This window comes from Plasmodium malariae, assembly GCF_900090045.1.
Source record: "Plasmodium malariae genome assembly, contig: PmUG01_00_39, whole genome shotgun sequence".
Classification (NCBI taxonomy): Eukaryota; Apicomplexa; class Aconoidasida; order Haemosporida; family Plasmodiidae; genus Plasmodium; species Plasmodium malariae.
Window position 1 is genome coordinate 163430 of NW_021638312.1, and position 21134 is coordinate 184563.

The 21134-nt window shown below is 18.6% G+C and overlaps 1 protein-coding gene and 1 pseudogene across 2 annotated transcripts; one reads left to right on the forward strand and one right to left on the reverse strand.

Moving 5' to 3' along the window:
• Window positions 1-2096: 2096 nt before the first annotated feature.
• On the reverse strand, window positions 2097-3815 carry PmUG01_00066200 (PIR protein; the record flags this gene model as incomplete). Its single annotated transcript, XM_029005367.1, has 3 exons — window positions 2097-2261; window positions 2384-3667; window positions 3789-3815. The coding sequence occupies 3 exons, from the start codon at window positions 3813-3815 to the stop codon at window positions 2097-2099; spliced, it is 1476 nt and encodes a 491-aa protein (XP_028859151.1).
• A 2889-nt stretch (window positions 3816-6704) lies between these two features.
• PmUG01_00066300 lies at window positions 6705-7519 on the forward strand (annotated as a pseudogene). The gene is given in 6 exon segments: window positions 6705-6749; window positions 6764-6841; window positions 6856-7125; window positions 7139-7324; window positions 7338-7460; window positions 7475-7519. Coding segments are annotated over 6 exon segments (747 nt in total).
• Window positions 7520-21134: the final 13615 nt, after the last annotated feature.

Here is a 21134-nt window from a genome sequence, read left to right on the forward strand (position 1 = left end):
ATGAAGCTTTTTTGAAGAAACATGCTGTAAATATTTTTTAAACATTATGTTCATATATATAAAATTTTTATTTATATATATGAAACTTAAGTGTGATTGAATTGTAAATATAATACTATAAAAAATAAAAGTTTTAAAAATTGAACGAGAACTGCTATCAAATAAATGTTAATTATAATTGTGATGTTTAAAAATTTTGATATACTAATTTATTAGTAAAAAATACAAATACAAAATTCATTTTATCATTTAAAGTATATGAAAGTAGTACTTCATTTTATGATACATTAGGTATTCCCATATATTTCATATTATTATTTTTTTTTTATTAAAATAATTGAAAATAGGTACATAAAAAAAAGTGAATGCTTTAAATTGTTTGGTTAAAAAGGTATTAAAAAGAATTTTAATTTAATATCGTGAACAGGTAAAAAGATAACTGATTAAATTCACTCATATTTACAATAAAGTAAAAATATAAGTGATTAATAATATTAAAATTACCTCATATAAAAATATAAATAATATCATTTTTATTAATTCCATCTAATGTAATAATGAAAAAGCATTATGATATTTTTTAATTAATATATATACTTTATTGACATTTTTTTATTTCATTATATTTCATAATAAATGATGTAAATAATACATAAAATAAGTAAATATATCGCATATGCAAGAATAAATAGCTTTTCTATATATTTAAGATAAATATTTATTCTAAACATTTTTATTTCTTTTTTACGTGAAATGTTGAAACATGCAACACAATGATGTTATAATATTTTAATAATTTGAATACCTGGAATTAAATAAATATTTTCGGTAATGTAATTTTTAATAAAACATTTAGTGTGTTTTATATACGTAATAAAATAAGTAAAATGATATATTTTTCAATATACTATATATAATAAACTTATGGATATGTTATATAAATAATGGGAATATTCAGTTATGTAAAACATTATCATAAGTTTTATATGTCATGATAAAACAAATTTATGATTATTGGTGTAATTATGTTTATTAATAATTTCATTATTATATTGCTGATAATTAAATGATATTTTATTTTATATTACACTTCTTTCTATAAAATTTGTACATGTACTGATAAAATAAAAAAAGTTACTAATTTATTTGCAATATTATTAAGTTAAATAAAGTGATTTATTATTATATTATTATTGTATAAATTAACTAAACATAATTAATAACAGTACCTTACTTTTTTGAACTGGTATTCTACGTATGAAAAAGTTAATATCCAAATTTTATAATATATAAATTATTTTAGTTATAACATATATATAAATAACAAATAAAAAAGGAAAAAGAGAAAAAAATATAAAAAATGCACTAATAAATTTAAGTTATTAGGTATAGGTAGAAATGGAATTATGTAAAAAAATATTAAATGAACAAAGGTAATTTTTATAATTACATGATTTTATTAAAATATTCCTGCGAAATCCTACCAAGGAGATCTTTATTTTCATTTAGATTTAATTATATTTTTCGTTATTCTTCTTTATAATTCCTTGAACACATATGTGTAAAATCATTTTTTTTTTAATTTTCTGTTTTATTATTATAAGGAAATCTTCGTATAGTTGCATTTAGTGTCATAATAGTTGTATTAATGAATATAAATATTAAAAAATTTTAGCTTTTCAAAATTTACTAACATTTATTCATTATTTTCTATATTTTGATTTATATTTTTTTCTTTATTTTTGTATACATATGAGATGATTCCTACTTTCTGTATATTTGTTAATGATAATAGATAACATATATCTTTAGTTCTTTCATATTATATGTAAAATTACACAAATTTTCTGTGCTTACCTATTTTTTAATGTGGAATCTTTTCTACATAGTTATAAATAATTACTATACACGTTTAATTTTTCATTTATAGATTGTGAACACTATATATTTATTTTTTGTATTATTTGAATTCCATTCTTTTTTTTATATTTTTCCTTCTACTAAATATAAGTACCTGCACGATCTCCTCATATGAGAATATAAATATGATTTTACCAAATCATTTTACCTTTTATTTAAAATATAAAAATATAGTTTCACCTAGAATAATACGAAAAACGTAATCCCTTATCTCCGACTTTCCTTTTAACCGATTTTGGAGCACGGATTATAAAATGCCGCATATGCGGATCATCATAATAATCATTAATTCTTTTTTTCCTTGATACCTTTTTATGAAAACTTCTTCCAAAGGGAGTAAACTAATATAAAATTGAATAAAAAAAAACATACATAATTTATTTATTTTATAATTGTAAAATTTTGTGCATATTAAAAATAGTAAATAAAAACATTTAAAATTTTGCTGGGAATTCAAATTTACTTTATAATAAATGAAAATGGTGGAAAATATTCCCACTATCAACGTAAATGCGATACCAACACGGAATACATTATTTTTGAATATACTAGAATAAATACTATTATTGTCGAATGAGATATAAGCTCTCGTTTTTTCGGGGTGATATGTATTCAGCTTTAATCCAATAGTTCCTGTTTCTCGTACACTTGGTTCCCTGCATTTTCCTAATACATCTTTTACAAATCCTGGTATTGGACAATCTGCTTTTCCTCTGATTGATTGAGGTACTCTTAGAGTTAATATCTTTGGCGAGGGTGAATGTCTTTGTTGTTCTGAGTTTTCGTTTGATCCTGTGTTTTGACTTTGTAATTTGGTATCCTCTAAAGTTCTTGTTCCTCCACTGGTGGTAAAAGTAACATGGTCGGGTGGAGGTTGAGAAAACGGGGTATATTCCATACTAAGAGATTTATGAGATGCTGGAAGCACGTCACATTTAAGTTTTCCACCTTCAAGTTTGGTAATTTCAGGATTGTCACCATTAATATATGTACACCTAAAAAAATAATTTGAATCTATAAAGTCTTTTTGGGAACCAGCAGTCATATTTGGAATAACAGTTGTTGAAGGTTTCTCTAATTGTTTTAAGATATCGCATTTTTTATTTCCCTTATCCTCTAATGACTTCAGTAGTGTTTTAGGATCAAACTCACTGTTACATTTAAAGTAGTCGTAACAATCGGACCAAAATGGATCTTTACAGCATTCATTATTATTTTTATGCGTCTTATATAGTTTACTAATATTAGAAAGATATTCCTTGTATTTTTTAAATGTAACACGTTGACAAGATGCGTAAGTTTTAATAGAATCATAATTTTCAAAGTAATCAAACAAATATTTTTCTTCCACCTTCTTATTTAATCCTTGTAAAAAGTCACCTTGAAGGTTATCTTGACAGCTATGTACATAATAAGCTGTATTTATACTATTTTTCGCTTTTAAGAATGTTTCAATATGAGATTTATATTCATCATTTTTCAACTTACTTTCAAAAATTGTCTTTATTTTGTAATATAACCAATAGGTGTAGTGTAAACAATTATATATATATTTTCTTTCATTTTTCCTTCTTGATAAATTCTCTGCATTTCTGGCAATTTGAATACAAAGATCATAACTCCCTTCTTTACCATTATTATTTATTTCCTTGAAAGATTTACAGTATTCGTCATACGAGCCTTTATTTGCTTGTTTATTTAATTCATTATATATATTGCTTGATGGAGATCCTTCTAAAATTTGATTCTGAACATTAAGAAGAAAAAATGAATTATATTACTTATATTTAATTTTAAGGAGTTAATTTATATTGAATTTGAGTAAAATAAATTATTAACAATTTTATTTATTGAATGTAAAATGGTACCAATTCTTGTTCAGTCAAATTTTCCATTTTATTTTGGGATAAGCAAAATAAAAAAAAATACCATTTTTGTTAGTGTAAAATTAACTCTATATGGAAAATAAAAGCAAAATTTTCATTCGTATATTATATATTTATAAATATATATTCTTCGATATATATAAATATATGCTTATGATAAATCTTCGTTAATTATGCTTAAGATTAAAAATCCGTTGTACTATTAATAAAAATAAAGGGAAAAAAAGAAAAGTTTTTAATTTTTAAAAAGAAAATAAAAAAAATAAGTAAGATATGTTACAAGCAAATTAAAATAATTATTAAGAAAAATATTAATCTGAGATATACTAATTTATAGAAGTAAAATATTATTCTATTAATATATTACATATTAGAATTATTCGTATGTGTACTTCTCTTAATGTGCATTAATTGTAATTTCTAGTGGAATAAGTACTTATACATTTTATTGAATAATACATTTTTTATATGTATAAAATATGAACATATTTATGCTTTTTTTATTATGAATATATATATGGATATAATGTTTTTAACTACATTTATATATTTATTCTGTAAAAGCATTTGTGGTGGTTATTGAATTATAGGTTTGTTTTTATAAAAGTTAACAAAATTAATATTACAAAAAAGTTTATTCATATAAATGTGACAATACTAATTAATTTTGATTGTATTTATTAAAAAATAAATGGATTTAATTACGATAAAAAGTTAGTATGTGGAAATTTATAACAATTATAATTGAATTATTTAAAAATTTTTTTTCCATTTTATTATAGCAATATGGTTCCCTCCGTTTTTCTACATTTCAGAGGATAATATTCTATTATTTTATTTTTTTTTGTTTTTTATATTTCATTTAATTTTTCATTATATTCTAAATAATATTCCTTTTATAATATATTTTTATTAATTTTTTCAAATTGAATTACCTCATCATAAAAGTAATTAATTATTACAATTAAAATTAATTTATTATAGAAAATAATAATATTATCAGTAACTAATTTTATTAATTAGAATAAATTTAAATAATAATACAGGGGACATATTAAGTATCTTTAAGGTCACGAGTAATCATAATATGAAATAACAATATGAGTAATAAGATTTAACAATTGATAAAAAGGGGGTATTCATTATTTTTAGTTTATAAATTCATTCTTTTATTATTTAATTGTTCACTCTTAATATATATTTTGTATATTAATACAAAAACAAATTTTTATTATATGAATAATGACATTTAAAAAAAAAAAAAAGTAAAATATTATAAAAATACTTTCATCATACCAATTATTCATTAGAAAAAGAATTTATTTATTAGAATATATTAAAAAGTATATTTAATTTTTATTTTCTTATATCCTGAGAATTGTCAAAAAAAAATAGTATATTTTTTAATAAATTAATAAAAATAATATATAATAATGCCATAACGCATTAAAAACAGTGATACTGTCACACTATGATTGCAGATATTCCATTTCAATATGCATAATTAAAAAAATATATGAATAAATATGTAAAAATTCTTTTAATTTTTTCAATAGTTATTAATATATCTTAAATGAAATATTATTAATTAGAGTATAAATAAAAATTACATAATAATGGATATAAATAACTTGCTTTATATAAAGGAAATATTAATTACCATTTTAATATATATATAATTGATGATGATATATTTTTGTACTAAATATATGGTTTACAATTAAATTCATTTTACTTCGTATTAAACTTTCAAGAATACTTTTTTATGTTAAATATCAAAAAAAGTATTTTATTATTCTTTCATAAAATTATTAAAATTATGAATTTATACATTCATAAAATAATTTAATTCCAATAAATTTAGAACACAAAATAAAATTATTTATACATATATATATATGAGAATTTTTATATTTCCATCCCTGTATATCACATTCGTATTAATGTAACATTCAAATAGATAAAACTAAAACTTTTCTGAAGAATAGTGTAAAAAAACACATGATTTTCTTTAATCACATAATAAATGAGATTTTTTATATTGAACAATTATAAAAAAATTATATTTTATTTATCAAATATAATGTGTAATTCATGTATTATATTAAAAAATATGCAATATTTATCATTTATTTTTTTTTTTTAATTTTAAAATTTCAATACTTATTGACATGAAAAAAATAAATTAAATTATATATTATTATAATTACTATAGAAATAAATTATAATTTATAAAATATATATTTGGACATACGACACATGTTATTCATAATAAAGTAAATTTAATAATATACATGATTATATATAAAAATTATTTTCAAAATGAAAATGGATAATATTATAAACATATTAATATAAAATGAGCTGTATATATATGAAAATTATATATATTTTTTGTTTCTATGTATCTCTAAAAGAATTTTGCATTTTTATAAAATTAAAATTTAAAAGATAATAACTTTTCATATTAAATTATGTGTTTTACGTGTTCTAGATTACAAATATTAATTTTATTTTCTCAATATTATGAATGTTAGCTATTATATTGTGATTATACAATTATAATAATAAAATCTAAAATTTTATAATTAATATATAATTCTCACAAATATATATTTACTTTCTATAACACATATGAATTATAAATAATATACCAATGCATTATGTTATATTATCTTATATATATATATATTTTTTTTTTCATAATAATGATCATTTAATTGATATACTTCAAAAAGGAATGAGTTTTATAGGAGAAGATATTTTGTTATATTTTAAATATTAATTAAATTCATTATTAATTAAATTAATTAACATTTTATGTCCCATTTAATATGACATAGTTTTTTCTAAGGATAATTTTTAGTATAAATAAGATTAATTTCTTCTTATTTTAAGGAAGAAATATTAAATGAGCTACCTGAATACAAACAGTATGAGAAATTAATAAGAATAATGTTTAAACTTCAAATGAAAAATGTTGTAAAGGAGTTTGTACTTCTGTAGATCATTGTATCGAAATTAAAGCAGTTTTAAAGGGGTTGTAAATAATTTAAGTAGTTTTAAATGTAGCAATGAATAAATTAGTCATCATGATTTCTACTGTTATTTTAATTGTTGAGCATATAATCAAATAAAATAAACATTTAGTTCCATATATAATAACAATTTTGAAGTATTCAGTAATTATAATTTTAATAACATATTTGTGAATGCAAATTGTGATATAGTAGATAAAAATTGTTTATTTTATATGAATGGTATTTTTCATGAACGGAAAAAAGAAAAATATTTATACTTTTACTTTAAAAACAAAGATTATATTGAAAAAAAATGGTAAAATCCATGAGCAATAAAAGAACTAAAAATAACTTAAGAAGATGAAAAATATATGTGAAATCCGTATAAGGAAACGTTGTATTTGTTTTATAAGAGAGGAAAACCATAAGAATATGTACACAATATATTTTAAATGTGATCATCAGTATAAACCATATAATCTTTTACCAAAAATTATATTGAGAATATAGTTTATCTAGTAAATATTCATAAAAACTAATTTAAGTATTAACTATTGACAATTATGTTAAAAATAAAGGTTTTAATCTAATGAAAAAATTATTTAATAATTTAATATATTGTCCCTCCTATAAAGCAGCACTACTGGGTTTATTGTTATAGGAATACTTTTCATATTATTAATATTTTATAAAGTAAATATTATTTCTATTTTAAGATATAAATATGTTATACATGTCTATACAATATACATTAAAAAATATAATTTAGAAATAAAAATTTTATGTTTGCTATACATTTATTTTTATGTTAGTTTTTTCTCGCTATGTAAAAAATAAAAATAATAATATGTTTTTGAATGCAACTTGATTCTTAGATTTTGTGATGAAAAACATAGAAATATAAATTGGAAAGGTAGGAAAATTAGTTTGTCTCATAATTCTGTTTAAAACAATTTGTTCTAATTTCACTTATGTTATAAAATGCTTTGTGAAAGCAATATTAAGATATATATAAAACTTGTCCTGGAAGTTATTGAATTAAATTAAACAAAAAAATGAATAAATATAAGGTATAAAAATTGTAATTGATTATTTTAACGTTATACATTATACTTAAATTTGTATATTTTAGTACTATTATTATTTTTCTGTAGTTATAATTAAGAAATAAAATATCCTTAATTTATATAGTAGTGAAATGTATTGTTTTTAGCAATAAATTCTTATTTAAATGTATCATAAAACGTAAAAATATGATAGATATATATATATTTGTCTCTTTTGTTTAGTTATTAATAAAATATTCCTATAAATATATATAGTCGAAATTGTAAAAGTTATAATATATTACATATCTTTGTTTTAAATATTTATAACTTTCATCTATTAATCTAAAAATTATGTATAATTAGAAATAATATTAAGTACATAATGATCTTATAATGCATAATAATAAAACGTGCATGGAGTTTTATAGTATACGAAAAAATTATTAAAATGATATATTAATAAAATATAAAAATCTATTTCTTTCTAAATTGGTAAAAATAAATATGTATAAATGATTAGCTAAAAAAATTATAAAATTTTCCAATTTGCATTTTACGGGAGGGAATATAAGTGCATATAGTTAAAACATTTTATATAATAATTAAATTAAAGTACACTAGAATCTTTTAATAAAAAATCTTTTTGAAGGGTAAAGTATAAGTATATACATATCTAATATTTATCATTTCAAGATAAGTTGTAGATCTATTATTATATGAGTTAAACAGATAAAATTGAAAAATGTATCTTTTTAAAATCTAAAGAGCGAAATATATTGAGAATTATATAACAACTGGAATAGAATTTTATTATCTCTGAACAATAAATATCATCAATATGAAATTAACATATTTGTGGGTGAATAATTTGTAATTTAAAATTATATTTGCTTATATTTTTATTTATTGTATAAAGTTCTAATTCTATATGTAGTTAATAAATAAAAGGAATTTATTATATATAAGTTGAGTACAGGATATTATTTTTGAAAAAAAAAAAAAAAAGTAACATTTACAAAAATAGGAACATTTCTAAATTAGGAGTGGAAAAAAGTAAAATTTATGCTAATTTTACGTTGAAAATATATGAAGCATAATAGCATGCATTAAACTAATCTCTTTTTTTTCTAAAATAGTACTTTTACATGTTCACCATATTCAGTGAATTCCATTAGAATTATTTGTACATTCCATATAGACGATATTAAAATAAAATTATTAAAAAAAATACGGTCAACTTCTGCATGATATGTCATTCGATATTAAATTTATTCTAAGGTTTTATGTTTTCTGTCTATGTATATATATATATATTCTTGTATAGTTTAATTTATTGTTTAATCATCTTATATATACAGTAAGTCCAAACAAATGTTTTAAATAATAATGTGGAAGTTGTATAGATAAAAAGGAATTATATTATGAAATGTTATGCATTTGTTGTTTTTTCATTATCTTACGAATATTATTCATTATTAAGTTTTATATCCTGCCTAAAATGTAAGCTAAAACAAAATTAACTGTAAGTTACAAGTAAATGTAATGGAAATATTACATTTTTAATTATACTTATAGATTACTATAACTGGATTGTTGTATACATAAATAATTAATAAAAATTTCACATTTTCTTGGTCTTTTTTTGTTTTTAGTAATCATTCTTATATGGAAGGCACATATAGAATAATTTCAATCATATTAATGTTAACAACCAGATAACATTAACAATAATAGAAAAAAAAAAATATATGAAATATATATATATATATATAGATAATTCTATTATTTTTATTATACATTAATATTATATAGTTTTGTGCATTACATATAAAAAATGTAACTTGTACAAAAAGTCTTAACAAAATAAATAATATATAAAATTACATATGAAAAAAATAATATAAAACACGAAAAGGATAAAACATTAACTGAGTTCATATAAATGTACCTACTTAATAAATGAAAGTGATAAGTCTTTTTTGTTTATGGTATAAAAGAAGTAATGCTATGCTTTAATCATTTTTTCCAGAAACCAAAATAAATCATTCGAAAAAATTAAAATAGTAAAATAAACAGTATATCTATTGATTAGAAATTATTGAGATATTAGTCTTTACATATAACTAAAACATTTTGGCATCTATTAAGCTATTTATATCAATATAATTATCCTCATTAATATGTAACACACATGTATACAAACACAATAAATAAATTTACATAATGAGGATAAATGTAAAACCTAATAAAGTTATATATTTATAAATTTTATATATATAGTAGAGCACAAATAAAAAAATAAACATAAAAACAATAAAAAAATCAATTAAATAATTTGTAAAAATACAACTTTTCGGAAATAACTAAAACGATCTTACATAAAAGATTTTTCAACATATATAAATGAAAAAAAAAAAATAAAATAAAATAAAATTATGCATATTTTCTTATAGAAGTCAACAAATACTAAGTATATACATAAACCTAAAATTCATAAGTCAACTATTTGAACTAGGTAATATATGAGTAACACAGAGTAAATTTTTTTTATATAATAACTAAAAAGTATATAATTAATGTATCACATATATAATAGGAGCTTTATATACTCTTAAATATATAAAATTTCATTGGCATTATAGTACCTGTATTCAATGTAAATATTTTAAGGGATAATTCTATAATATAAATCTAAGGAATCTTCAGAAATTTTCTTATACTAATTTAAATTGTTATGATTAGACTTATTTAACCGATTATTTTTCATCTTTACCTAGATTTATAAAGGAAATGCTAAGTACGCTTATAGTACATGCGTAAGTAATAAAGTTCCATATAATACTTTCGATAAAAGTTTAATTGCTACATAATTTTTTGCTATAAGTGCATTATGATACTTACGAATACTTCTAATTTTTTTGTTTGATGTATCTTCCAACGTAATGTTCATTTCGTTTTTAATATATGGTGGTTTTCGTACTTCTTTACAATTTGAGGATGATTCATCAACTTCGCTTGAAATATATTCTTTGTTTCGATACGGTTTTTCTAAATATTTAAGATCTGTTTTATAAAAATTACCATCATTAAATAAAATATATTATTTTTCAAATTATCCTTTGAAACTTATTCTTGAAGGCGTTTCAAATTATCCGTATATGTTAAAGTTGGTTCGCATAATAATATTGTTGCTCTTACAACAAACGTATTACTTAAGTTGATTTTCTTAATAGATAATTTTCCTAATATATTTTTCTAAAAATTGTGGTAAATATTTAAAAAAATATCAATGTTTCCATGTAAATAAAGTATTAGTTTTAAAATAAAAATGTAATGCTACAGAAGTTGCATAAAAATTATTGCATATAATAATTATCCAACCTCCTATAAATACTGACATAAAGATATTAAAAAGGAAAAGGAAAAAATTCTAACGAAGAAGAAAAATTTATTTATTTGTTCCATAATGTCTAATTTATTATGGGATAACAAAACTTTTGTGATAATAAAAATATTAGAATTATAATTTTTTCGGTAATAATCGATAGAAGATATATAGTAATTTTTTTTTATTGTTTCCTATTACTTTAAAATTTAAAACTACTTTGTTCTCTTAAGTTCATAATAATTATAATATGTATTAAAATGCAGTAGTATAGGAAAAGCATTAAATAAAAGTATTTTTAAAAAAATCCTATATAAATATTTTATTAATGAAAATAATATAGTAGTACTTAAAAAAAAAATATATAATAATTGTGTAATTACAATTAAGTAGTCTCTAAGTGATTTACTTCAAAACAATTCATGTATTATGTACAAATATTATTAAATATCCTTTTTAGTTTATTCATTAGAATTAATAAAATGTAATAAAATTACATAACATCACGTATATAAGTTAGACTTTGGCATAATATCATTTAAAATATCTCTTTTACCACTAAAATAATGAGAAATAAATTAAAAACTTTTGAAGTTTGATAAACAAATTTTTTTTTAATTAATTTGTAATTAACATAATAATTTGAATAAAAATATATATATATATAATAATAATAATAAATTAAATAAATTTGGTTGATACACAAAGAGTAGATACAATATTAACATAAATATATATTTTATGAAAAAATATTTAATGACCTATTAATAATAAAATATATATATCATTTGAGGTTACCTTTATTGTTATATTATGTAAGAAAAATTGAAGTTTTATTTTTCTAAATAATATAAAATATAATTTTACATATATTTCCTCGAAATATATTGGCTTTAATATTAATTAAAAAATGCAAATAATACATTGTATGATATAATATTAAAAATATTGACTTGAACAAAAGTTTTATTTTTTAATTTCTGCTATAAAAAAAAGAAATTATAAAAAAAAAAAAAAATAAATTAATATAATTTAATAAATGTATAAATGATAAAAATGTTATAAAGTATTATATGCGTATAATTAAATTAAACTTTAGTAATTCTCTAAAGTGATATATTTTTATCCGTATTAAATTATCTAATAAGAAAATTCATCTAACTACTCAATAAAATGGCTTCATTAGGATAAAGTAATGAAATGAAGGTTATTACTAACTAAAAGGCATCAACTTTATAAGTAATAAAGAATTGGTAGTTAATATTATATACATTATTTTTACAATATGTTATTAAAATGTTATTAACTATTTTTCAGATTACATTAAAAATATTACAAATTAATAAAATTTAATAAAACAGTATAAAAATATTTCAGGTTTATCAATTTTTTTTCTGTGTTTTATATATATAAAAAAAATGTTCAAATTTGTTCTTAACACTTAATATGTTTATAACATATCATAAATTACTACTTTTAATTACCTTCATTTTTACTTATATATATTTGCAAGTTTTAAAAAAATTTTATTTTCTAAAAACTGTAAAGTAGTTTAGTATGAAAATTTTTTTTCATATAATTTTATAATGAAAAATTGTTAGCCATTTAAAACATATTTATATATTTAAGTATATCTGTGTATAATATTTATTGGCTATTTTTACAAGTCAAAATTATAAAAACGTAGTCTTTTCTTGAATTTTGATTTAGGGGATTTTATTTTAAATATGATATAACAAATCATTAATGAAGATTAATTATAACTTAAGTTAAATTATTTATGAATTTTTATATATATTAAACAAAAATTAGTATGTTAGATTATATGAAAAAAATACGATATTAATTAATGTATATTTTTATATATAATACATTTGAGCGTAATAATGAATAAGAAATTAATATATATTCAAACAAAAATAAATGTGATAATTATTTGGGTGTAATAATCTCATAAAATAAAAAAAAATTATGCATATATAACAAAAGTATTAACAGTTTATATTTTAAATAATATTACTCATAGGATGATGAGGTGAATGAATACATAATGATTTTATTTTTAAAAATTTTTATGCAATCAAAAAATAAGATATTAAAAAATTATTATATGAAGAAATATATAATGCCCATTGTTCGATACTTCTAGATCGACACTAATGTGTTCATTTATAAGCACTTATATTAATTATCATATATATCTAATATAAATAATCTTCATAATATATAGACGAGCTATATTTATTAGAAATATAATATACATATAATGAAATTAATTATCGTCGTGATTTTAAGTAATTTATAAAATGTGTATAGAAAAAGAAAAAGTATAACTTATTATATATAAAAGACAAATTTAACAGAAATACTAAAAGAATAATAATATTGTTCTTTATTTTTCTGTAGTAAATGTGATATATCAATATGTTCACAATTTTTTTTTTAAATCTCAGACAAGTTACATCTATGTTTTCTCTAATTTTTTATGCATCAAATATATTTAATTATAAAAAGTAATTTAAGAATGTTTATTTGTATTTTCCATATAGTCGTATTTTATAAGAATAAGTACAATAACACAAAACAATAGGAAAGGTAAAGGAAGGAAATATGTTAATATATTCTGAATTTTTTAAAATACTTTTACCAGAATATAAAAATAACCAATTTTAACATAATTTTATTTTACTTCTTGATGCTTAAATATTTTATCAACTTTCATATTATATTGCAGAAAAATAATTTATAATATATATAAATAACTGTTCTATATTTATGTTATCGCATTTTACGATAAAAAATTATATATATATATTTGTAAATATTTAATTATACATATAAAAGCTATTTTCATTTTTATAATTGTCATTTAGAGTTAATTTAATAACCACAATTAAGTTCTACATGTATTAGTAAATACTTTAATTATTTGTTTTAGGTGTTAGAAATAGATGCAGGTAACAATATAGATATGGTATATAGAGAGATACGCACGAAAAGTATAACTCTGTATATATTTTTTTTTTTTACAAATTTTAAGTGTCGTAAATAAGTTATATAATAATATAATGTTATTAATTAAGCGCATTATATCTCTGGAACATAAATTTATATAATGCATATTATGTTTGTACATCAAATTGATCAAAAAAAAAATATATTGTTTTTCGTTTTTTGTTTCATGGTGAATTTTAATGATTTAATGTATTGTTTCTATTTAATTGAATAGTGTGGTTTATTATATATTTGTGTATTTAAATAAATTTTTAACGAAAATAAATATTTGAATGTTAATCATAATATATAGTATATAATGGAACGTTTTTTATAGTATTACTGAGGTGTAATAATTTATAATTAAATTAAATGAAAAGCTTTCTATTTTTTGTCTTGTATTGTAATGTTTTATTTGTTAACATAATAAATAAAATATATTATTATTTATAGATTAAAAATAAATGCGTCTTATTTGGGTATAATAAAACAATTGTGTTTTATCGCATTGATATATATATATATATATATATATAACTTTAAAAATTTTTATATTTATTCTATATAATAAGTTTTATGAAAAATTTGTTATAAAACGTATTTACTATAAAAATCCTTTTAATAAGCTTATCTTTTTTTGAATTGTTTAAGAAGGAGCATATAAATATATAATAAAATAATATCTTTGTTGAATACTACTTATGTGTAATTGCTTAATAACTCCATATTTCTAAATTTTCACAATTAAATGAAAGGTTAAGACAACTTAAATTTTTGTTATTCTACCTAATTTTGGTTTTTTTTCAATTTTACAAAAATATTTAAATATATATTGAAAATCTATAAATAAATATATATGATATATATATATTTCTTTACTTTTTACATAAGTGCAGTATTAAATTAATGTATTAAATGTAATAATACATTAATAATGAAAATGTGTATTTTCTTTTTTTTTTCTTTGGATTTTGTGTAATATTAAAATTTTATATATGTCCAAAAGTTTATAAAAATGTAAAATATCAGTAGATGAATGAAAATAATTATATATTTTCTACAATCATACAATATTATGTAATTATATACGTGCATACTATTTCCTATGTCTGTAAATATAATAAGAGTTTATGTTTTTTTAAAGATGTATAAAACTATATGTAATTTATATTGACATTTACTAAATCATTTATTTTTATAGCGTTAATTTTTTAAATCAAATTTAATACAAATAAAAATTTTATTTTTTTTATAGATAAACTATTAATACAAAACAATGTTTTTTTTTTTGGTTAGATAAGTTTTAATTAAGTTTATAATATTAATATATTTTTTATTCAAGGTTCAGTTAAAAAATGTTAATGTAAATAGTTTCACCTATAACTAATATACTATTATATTTCAGAATTAATTTGTATTTATTAAATATTATTTTTTATATATTCAAGTTAAATTGATAATGCAGAATTAATATATATTTCCGTTATCGTACTCATGTGTACTTTAAAAAATAATGTTTAGTCAATAAAATAACCCATGAATATTGTTTTCTCTGTAAAAGTATACGAAGTATATATTGAAAAAGAGACTACCATATATGGAGAATACAGCATGGAACAGGTGAACAAATAACTTGTATGTATTTTAATAATAAGTATATATGTAATTTTTTGATAATATTATATATTACTATAATTTGTTAAAATTTTTAATTCTATGTAAACATCATGTTTATGTATAGGTATATGGAATAATTTTGTTGATAATATTTTATTTTATTTTTGTTCTTAATGCATTTACAAATAAAGAAAAAAAATGTTATTATATGGAACAGAACAATTGTTATTTTATTCAGTACTTGTTTAAATAGAAATAATGTAAAGATTGATGATACCAACACAAATTTATTAGAAATTTGGAAAATTATGCTGCAATAAAATATATTACAAACCTTTTTACAATACGTTATAATATAACTGTGTTTACATAATGGTTTTTATTGTTCTTAGCAAGGCGAAATAAGCTTTTGTATTTATATATATATATTTAAGATTCTTTTAAACTATCCATTCATTTGACAATTTTCATAAATTTTTAGGAACTCTTCACAATATTTTTTAAGAAGCGCATATTTCATGAAAAAATAGTCTGAGTGCTGAAATTAAATACTAGATATTGAAGGAAATTATATAAATGAACCTGGATATAAAATTCTAATGGAGGATAATATTAAAAAATTTTGAATTATTATGTGTTGTTATAAAAAGATAATTTTCATTTAATTTTATATGAAACTTATATTAACGGAAGGAAAAGCATGAAATTATTTCTGATTTAACTATTTTATTCTACCAACTGGAGTTAATATAAAATATTAAATAAAGGATAATCAAAATATTAGTAATTCTTTTTTCTTAAATACGTTTAGAAATTTTAGTATTAATATGTATTAATCATAATTAGTGAAAATTTTATTCTAATATAAATAAAAACAAGCACTAACTTTTTAATTCTATCATTGTACGACATTTACATTTTTGACAGTGAGCATACAAATAATTATTATAGTTATAAAATAGTCTCTTCTTCTTCATTATAAGAAGTTCCATTCATATCATTCTTAATAATGTGAATACTTAGTATATATTCAACTTTAATTACACAATTAAATAATTTAAATATCTGTATATTACAAATAATGGTTCCTGAATTTAAATTTTGTTTTATAAGTTCTAATGAGGGGCATTCAAATATAAATATACTTAATAATAAAAATAATTCATTTTAAAAAGGGAATCTCAATTAGACACTCTATAAACATATTTTGAGCATAAAATTAAACCAATATACTCTTGAATATAATATGGAATAACTGAACCAGAGAAATAAACATGTATACTGAAGTATATAATAAAAGATTTTTGATGTTATATGAGGTATATTTGAATGAATGTCGCATGTTCCTTTGCACAAAAAGGTATAATAACAATATTATCTCAGGGGAAATATAATTTTTTCATCATTATAGTTATTAATAAAGATTATTCGAATTATCATTGTTGCTAAATAAAAAATTTATTTTATATGATTTATTGTATTATATTTTATATTGTAAAGCTAATTCATAAGAATCATTTATATGAACATTTTGGAATGTATACGGGTATAATGAGTGTAAATAGAAATTAATTTTTCTTCTTTTAAAACACATACTACACAATCATAAGTGTTATATAATATATCCAATTTAATTTCTTATTAAATCATAAACGTGCGATATACCCAAATGTATTAATTTTAATTAGTAGTTGTAAAAGTATCTATAACAGGATATAATTTATGTGATATATATTAATTCAAGTAAGACATTATTATGTTCCGTGTGTAAAAAAATTTTTGAAGTGTTCTTAGAAGTAATTACTGTGGAAATAATATATTTAAAAAGATATTTCTAATAAAATAAACTATAATATTTTATGTTGAAATATAATAAAATAAGCAATACATATAAAAATTAAAGTTTAGAAACATGTTACATTTTTATACAATTTAGTTTTTCTTTTTGTATTTAAATACACAAAAAATTATTTAAAATAATCAAATATGGAAAATCCTTATATTTTAAATATCTTAATTTTATATATGTTAATATGATATATACATTTCTATTAATACGATTCATTCACTTTGTTATTTAATTAATTATAAATTATTTTTTACTTACATAACATTGTTATTCATATATTAATAGACCATTAGGGGGTAAAGCGGGAAAATTTATTATAAAATTGTAAAGCATTAAGTAGGAAAATATAAAATAATTTAAATTATATATATAGATCATTAATGGAAGATAGTTATAAAATTTATTCCTCACGTGTGATATGTATTTGTATAATAATACACAATGGGATGGTTGATTACTGTGTAAAATTGTGGAATTCAAATTTTATATATTTAAGGTACATTTAAATAAAAAAATAAAAAAAATCTTTATATAAGGAAGTTATATATTAATTTTTATTATATTAATCTTAACTTAAGGATGTCTAGACACTATATTACTTTTACAAAATAAATTATTAAAAGGAATTTTACATATGAATCATGCGTCATTGTTATAAAAAATTTTCGTTTATATGTAAAGGATATGTTCTTATTATTATAATGAAAAATTCAACAAACAATTTTCATTAGTAAATTATAATTTAATGTACTTAATAAATATTCTTATGTTAATTTAATTTACGAATTACCTACTTTAAAATATAATTTAACGGTTTAATAAGTATTTAGATTATTAAAAAAGTAGTATTAATTATTATTTTTTTATACAAATAAAAAAGGGAACTTCATTAAAATAAATTTAGTTATTGGTATTTATTTTTATTTCGAATTCTATTAAGTATTATGGTTTTTTATTATGATAATAAAAATATTTTATATAATTTTGCCGTATACATATACGGACAAATACGCTCTAAATTAAAATTTCTTTTTAATATATAGTTGTAATATATATGATAATATGAAGTAAAAAAACAAAAAAAAAGGAAAAGCGTTTTATATTGTGTTTAAATGAAATATTTTAATTAATTCCTTTTTTTTTTTTTTTTTTTTTTATTTACTTACAATTTTACGTATATATATGAAAATTTTTTCTTTTTATATTAATTTTTTTTTTTTTTGTTAATATATATTTTTTATTATTTTTTTTTTAATTCGTTATGTAAATCATAGCTTTTTACTGGAGTTCATACAATACATTTATTTGATAGTGATACAAAATTAATGAAGATTTATATGAATTGTTGAAGTTTTTTGTATAGTAAAAAAAATATATTATTTATTAGAAAAATAACGTATAATATTAAAATTGCTATGTGCAATACGTAAATTATTAACATAATATATATTAATAGAAATGTTACATTCATAAAAAGTAACATAAAACAAAAAAAAAATATATGTAAAAAGGAATTATATTTAAGAAAAAATTGTTATTTAAATAACAAATTATGTTTTTCTTCTTTTTTATTTAATATGTGTAAATGCCCAAAGTAAGAACTGCGGTATATATTATTAGAAAAAAGCCCATACACATTTAAATTTATAGTGCATATTATTTCATATTAGATTTAATAATTTATATATTATAATAGAGAATACTTCCTTAAATAATGAATTATCTTTAAAATAAAGTGAAAAAAATTATTTTGATGATAAATATATTTTATGTTCATATGTTTAGTTACACAGAAAAATATGGAGTCTCATAATACTATATAAAAAAACTTACTTTATAATTTGTTGTACAAAATATGAAATAAATTTTATTTATCAAGATTGTCGTAATGTAAAATACTGATAGCGTTGTTATGTTCAATTAATATCGTTTAATCTTATAGAATTACATATTTTCGTTCTCCATATACTATTGTTTAATATAATACTCTACAGTTTTAGCGTTGATTTTTCAAAAATTGATTGCATATTTTATCGTCTATACATGAAATTAATTAACATATTATAAAAATTATTATATTCGTTTTAATTTTATATTAATACATTACATGATTTTATTATTACTAGTTTTTAGAAAATACATTGAAAATTTTATTTTTCAACGTACATAGAGATGGTGTTATATACATATATATTTATTGAATTGTACTTATGTATATATATACATATATATTATATGGATAGATTTCTCATAATAAATACTGTATGCTCTATCTATGTTAAACTTGAGTAATAATATTAATAATGGTTATATGCTTAATATAACTGTAATTTTATATTTTCCTTATATCTTTTTCATAATTATAAACTTTAGTAAAATAATTAATCTTTATTTTCCTATTAATTTTATTTTAGCTGATTAAACTTGTTACCTAGAATTTTTCATATAAACTTTTTATAGTTCTGTTAGAATATTATACTCATTTGTATATTATTACGCTTGTAATTATATCAATAAAAATTTTTATTTTAACATTTATTTTTTTTGGTACATTTTTAAAATACTCTTTAATTAGTTTGTTTAAGCTTCTATTTCATATGAACAAATATTATATATTAATAACATTTTATAAATTATAATTTTGTACAGTACGATATGTTATACAATATCAGTAGTTAACTAGAATAAGTCTGATTATATGCAATACCATTTATCGATATTTGATTATTTTGTTCATCAAGATATTCTTATGTAGTTACTTTTTTCTTAATGAATACAGCAGAAAAATTCAGATGAAGTAAATCAGTTTTTAAAAAGCTTGAATATTTGTAAATAAAATACTACTGCAAAATAATTATTTTATGTAGTAGTATATTAGAGGGATTGTAGAAGTGCATTCACATTTTTAATTGGAATAATTTGTAGTGTTAGCAAAAGATAAAATTAGAAAAGTCCTGTAATAAATGATAATTTAATTGTTGAATATTAATAGATAAATTCATACTTGGCAACATAAGTGCTCCTTGTTCTGTTGATTATCACCAGTGAAAGAAGATTTTACAGGAGCTTGGATTCATTTGTATTAAATATTCTCATGCATATATTAAATAAACTTTTTAAATGATACTCTTTTGCATTTAGTTATATGAATTTTATAAGTACAATATTCATTTTTAATGTTTTGCTTTTACATACAAAAATTATTGCTATTTTGTCGTATACAATTACTTTTATGACTATTATATAATCAATTACATTTTTCATCATGCGTAAGAAGACATGTAGTAATTGTATTATTGGAAATTTTTAGAAAAAGGTTAAACAAATAAATTATATGTTAAATTATAAAAAAGGAAATAGATTCAAACAATTTTTTTTTTTTTTTAATGTGCAAGAACATAAGTGTCTCTATGT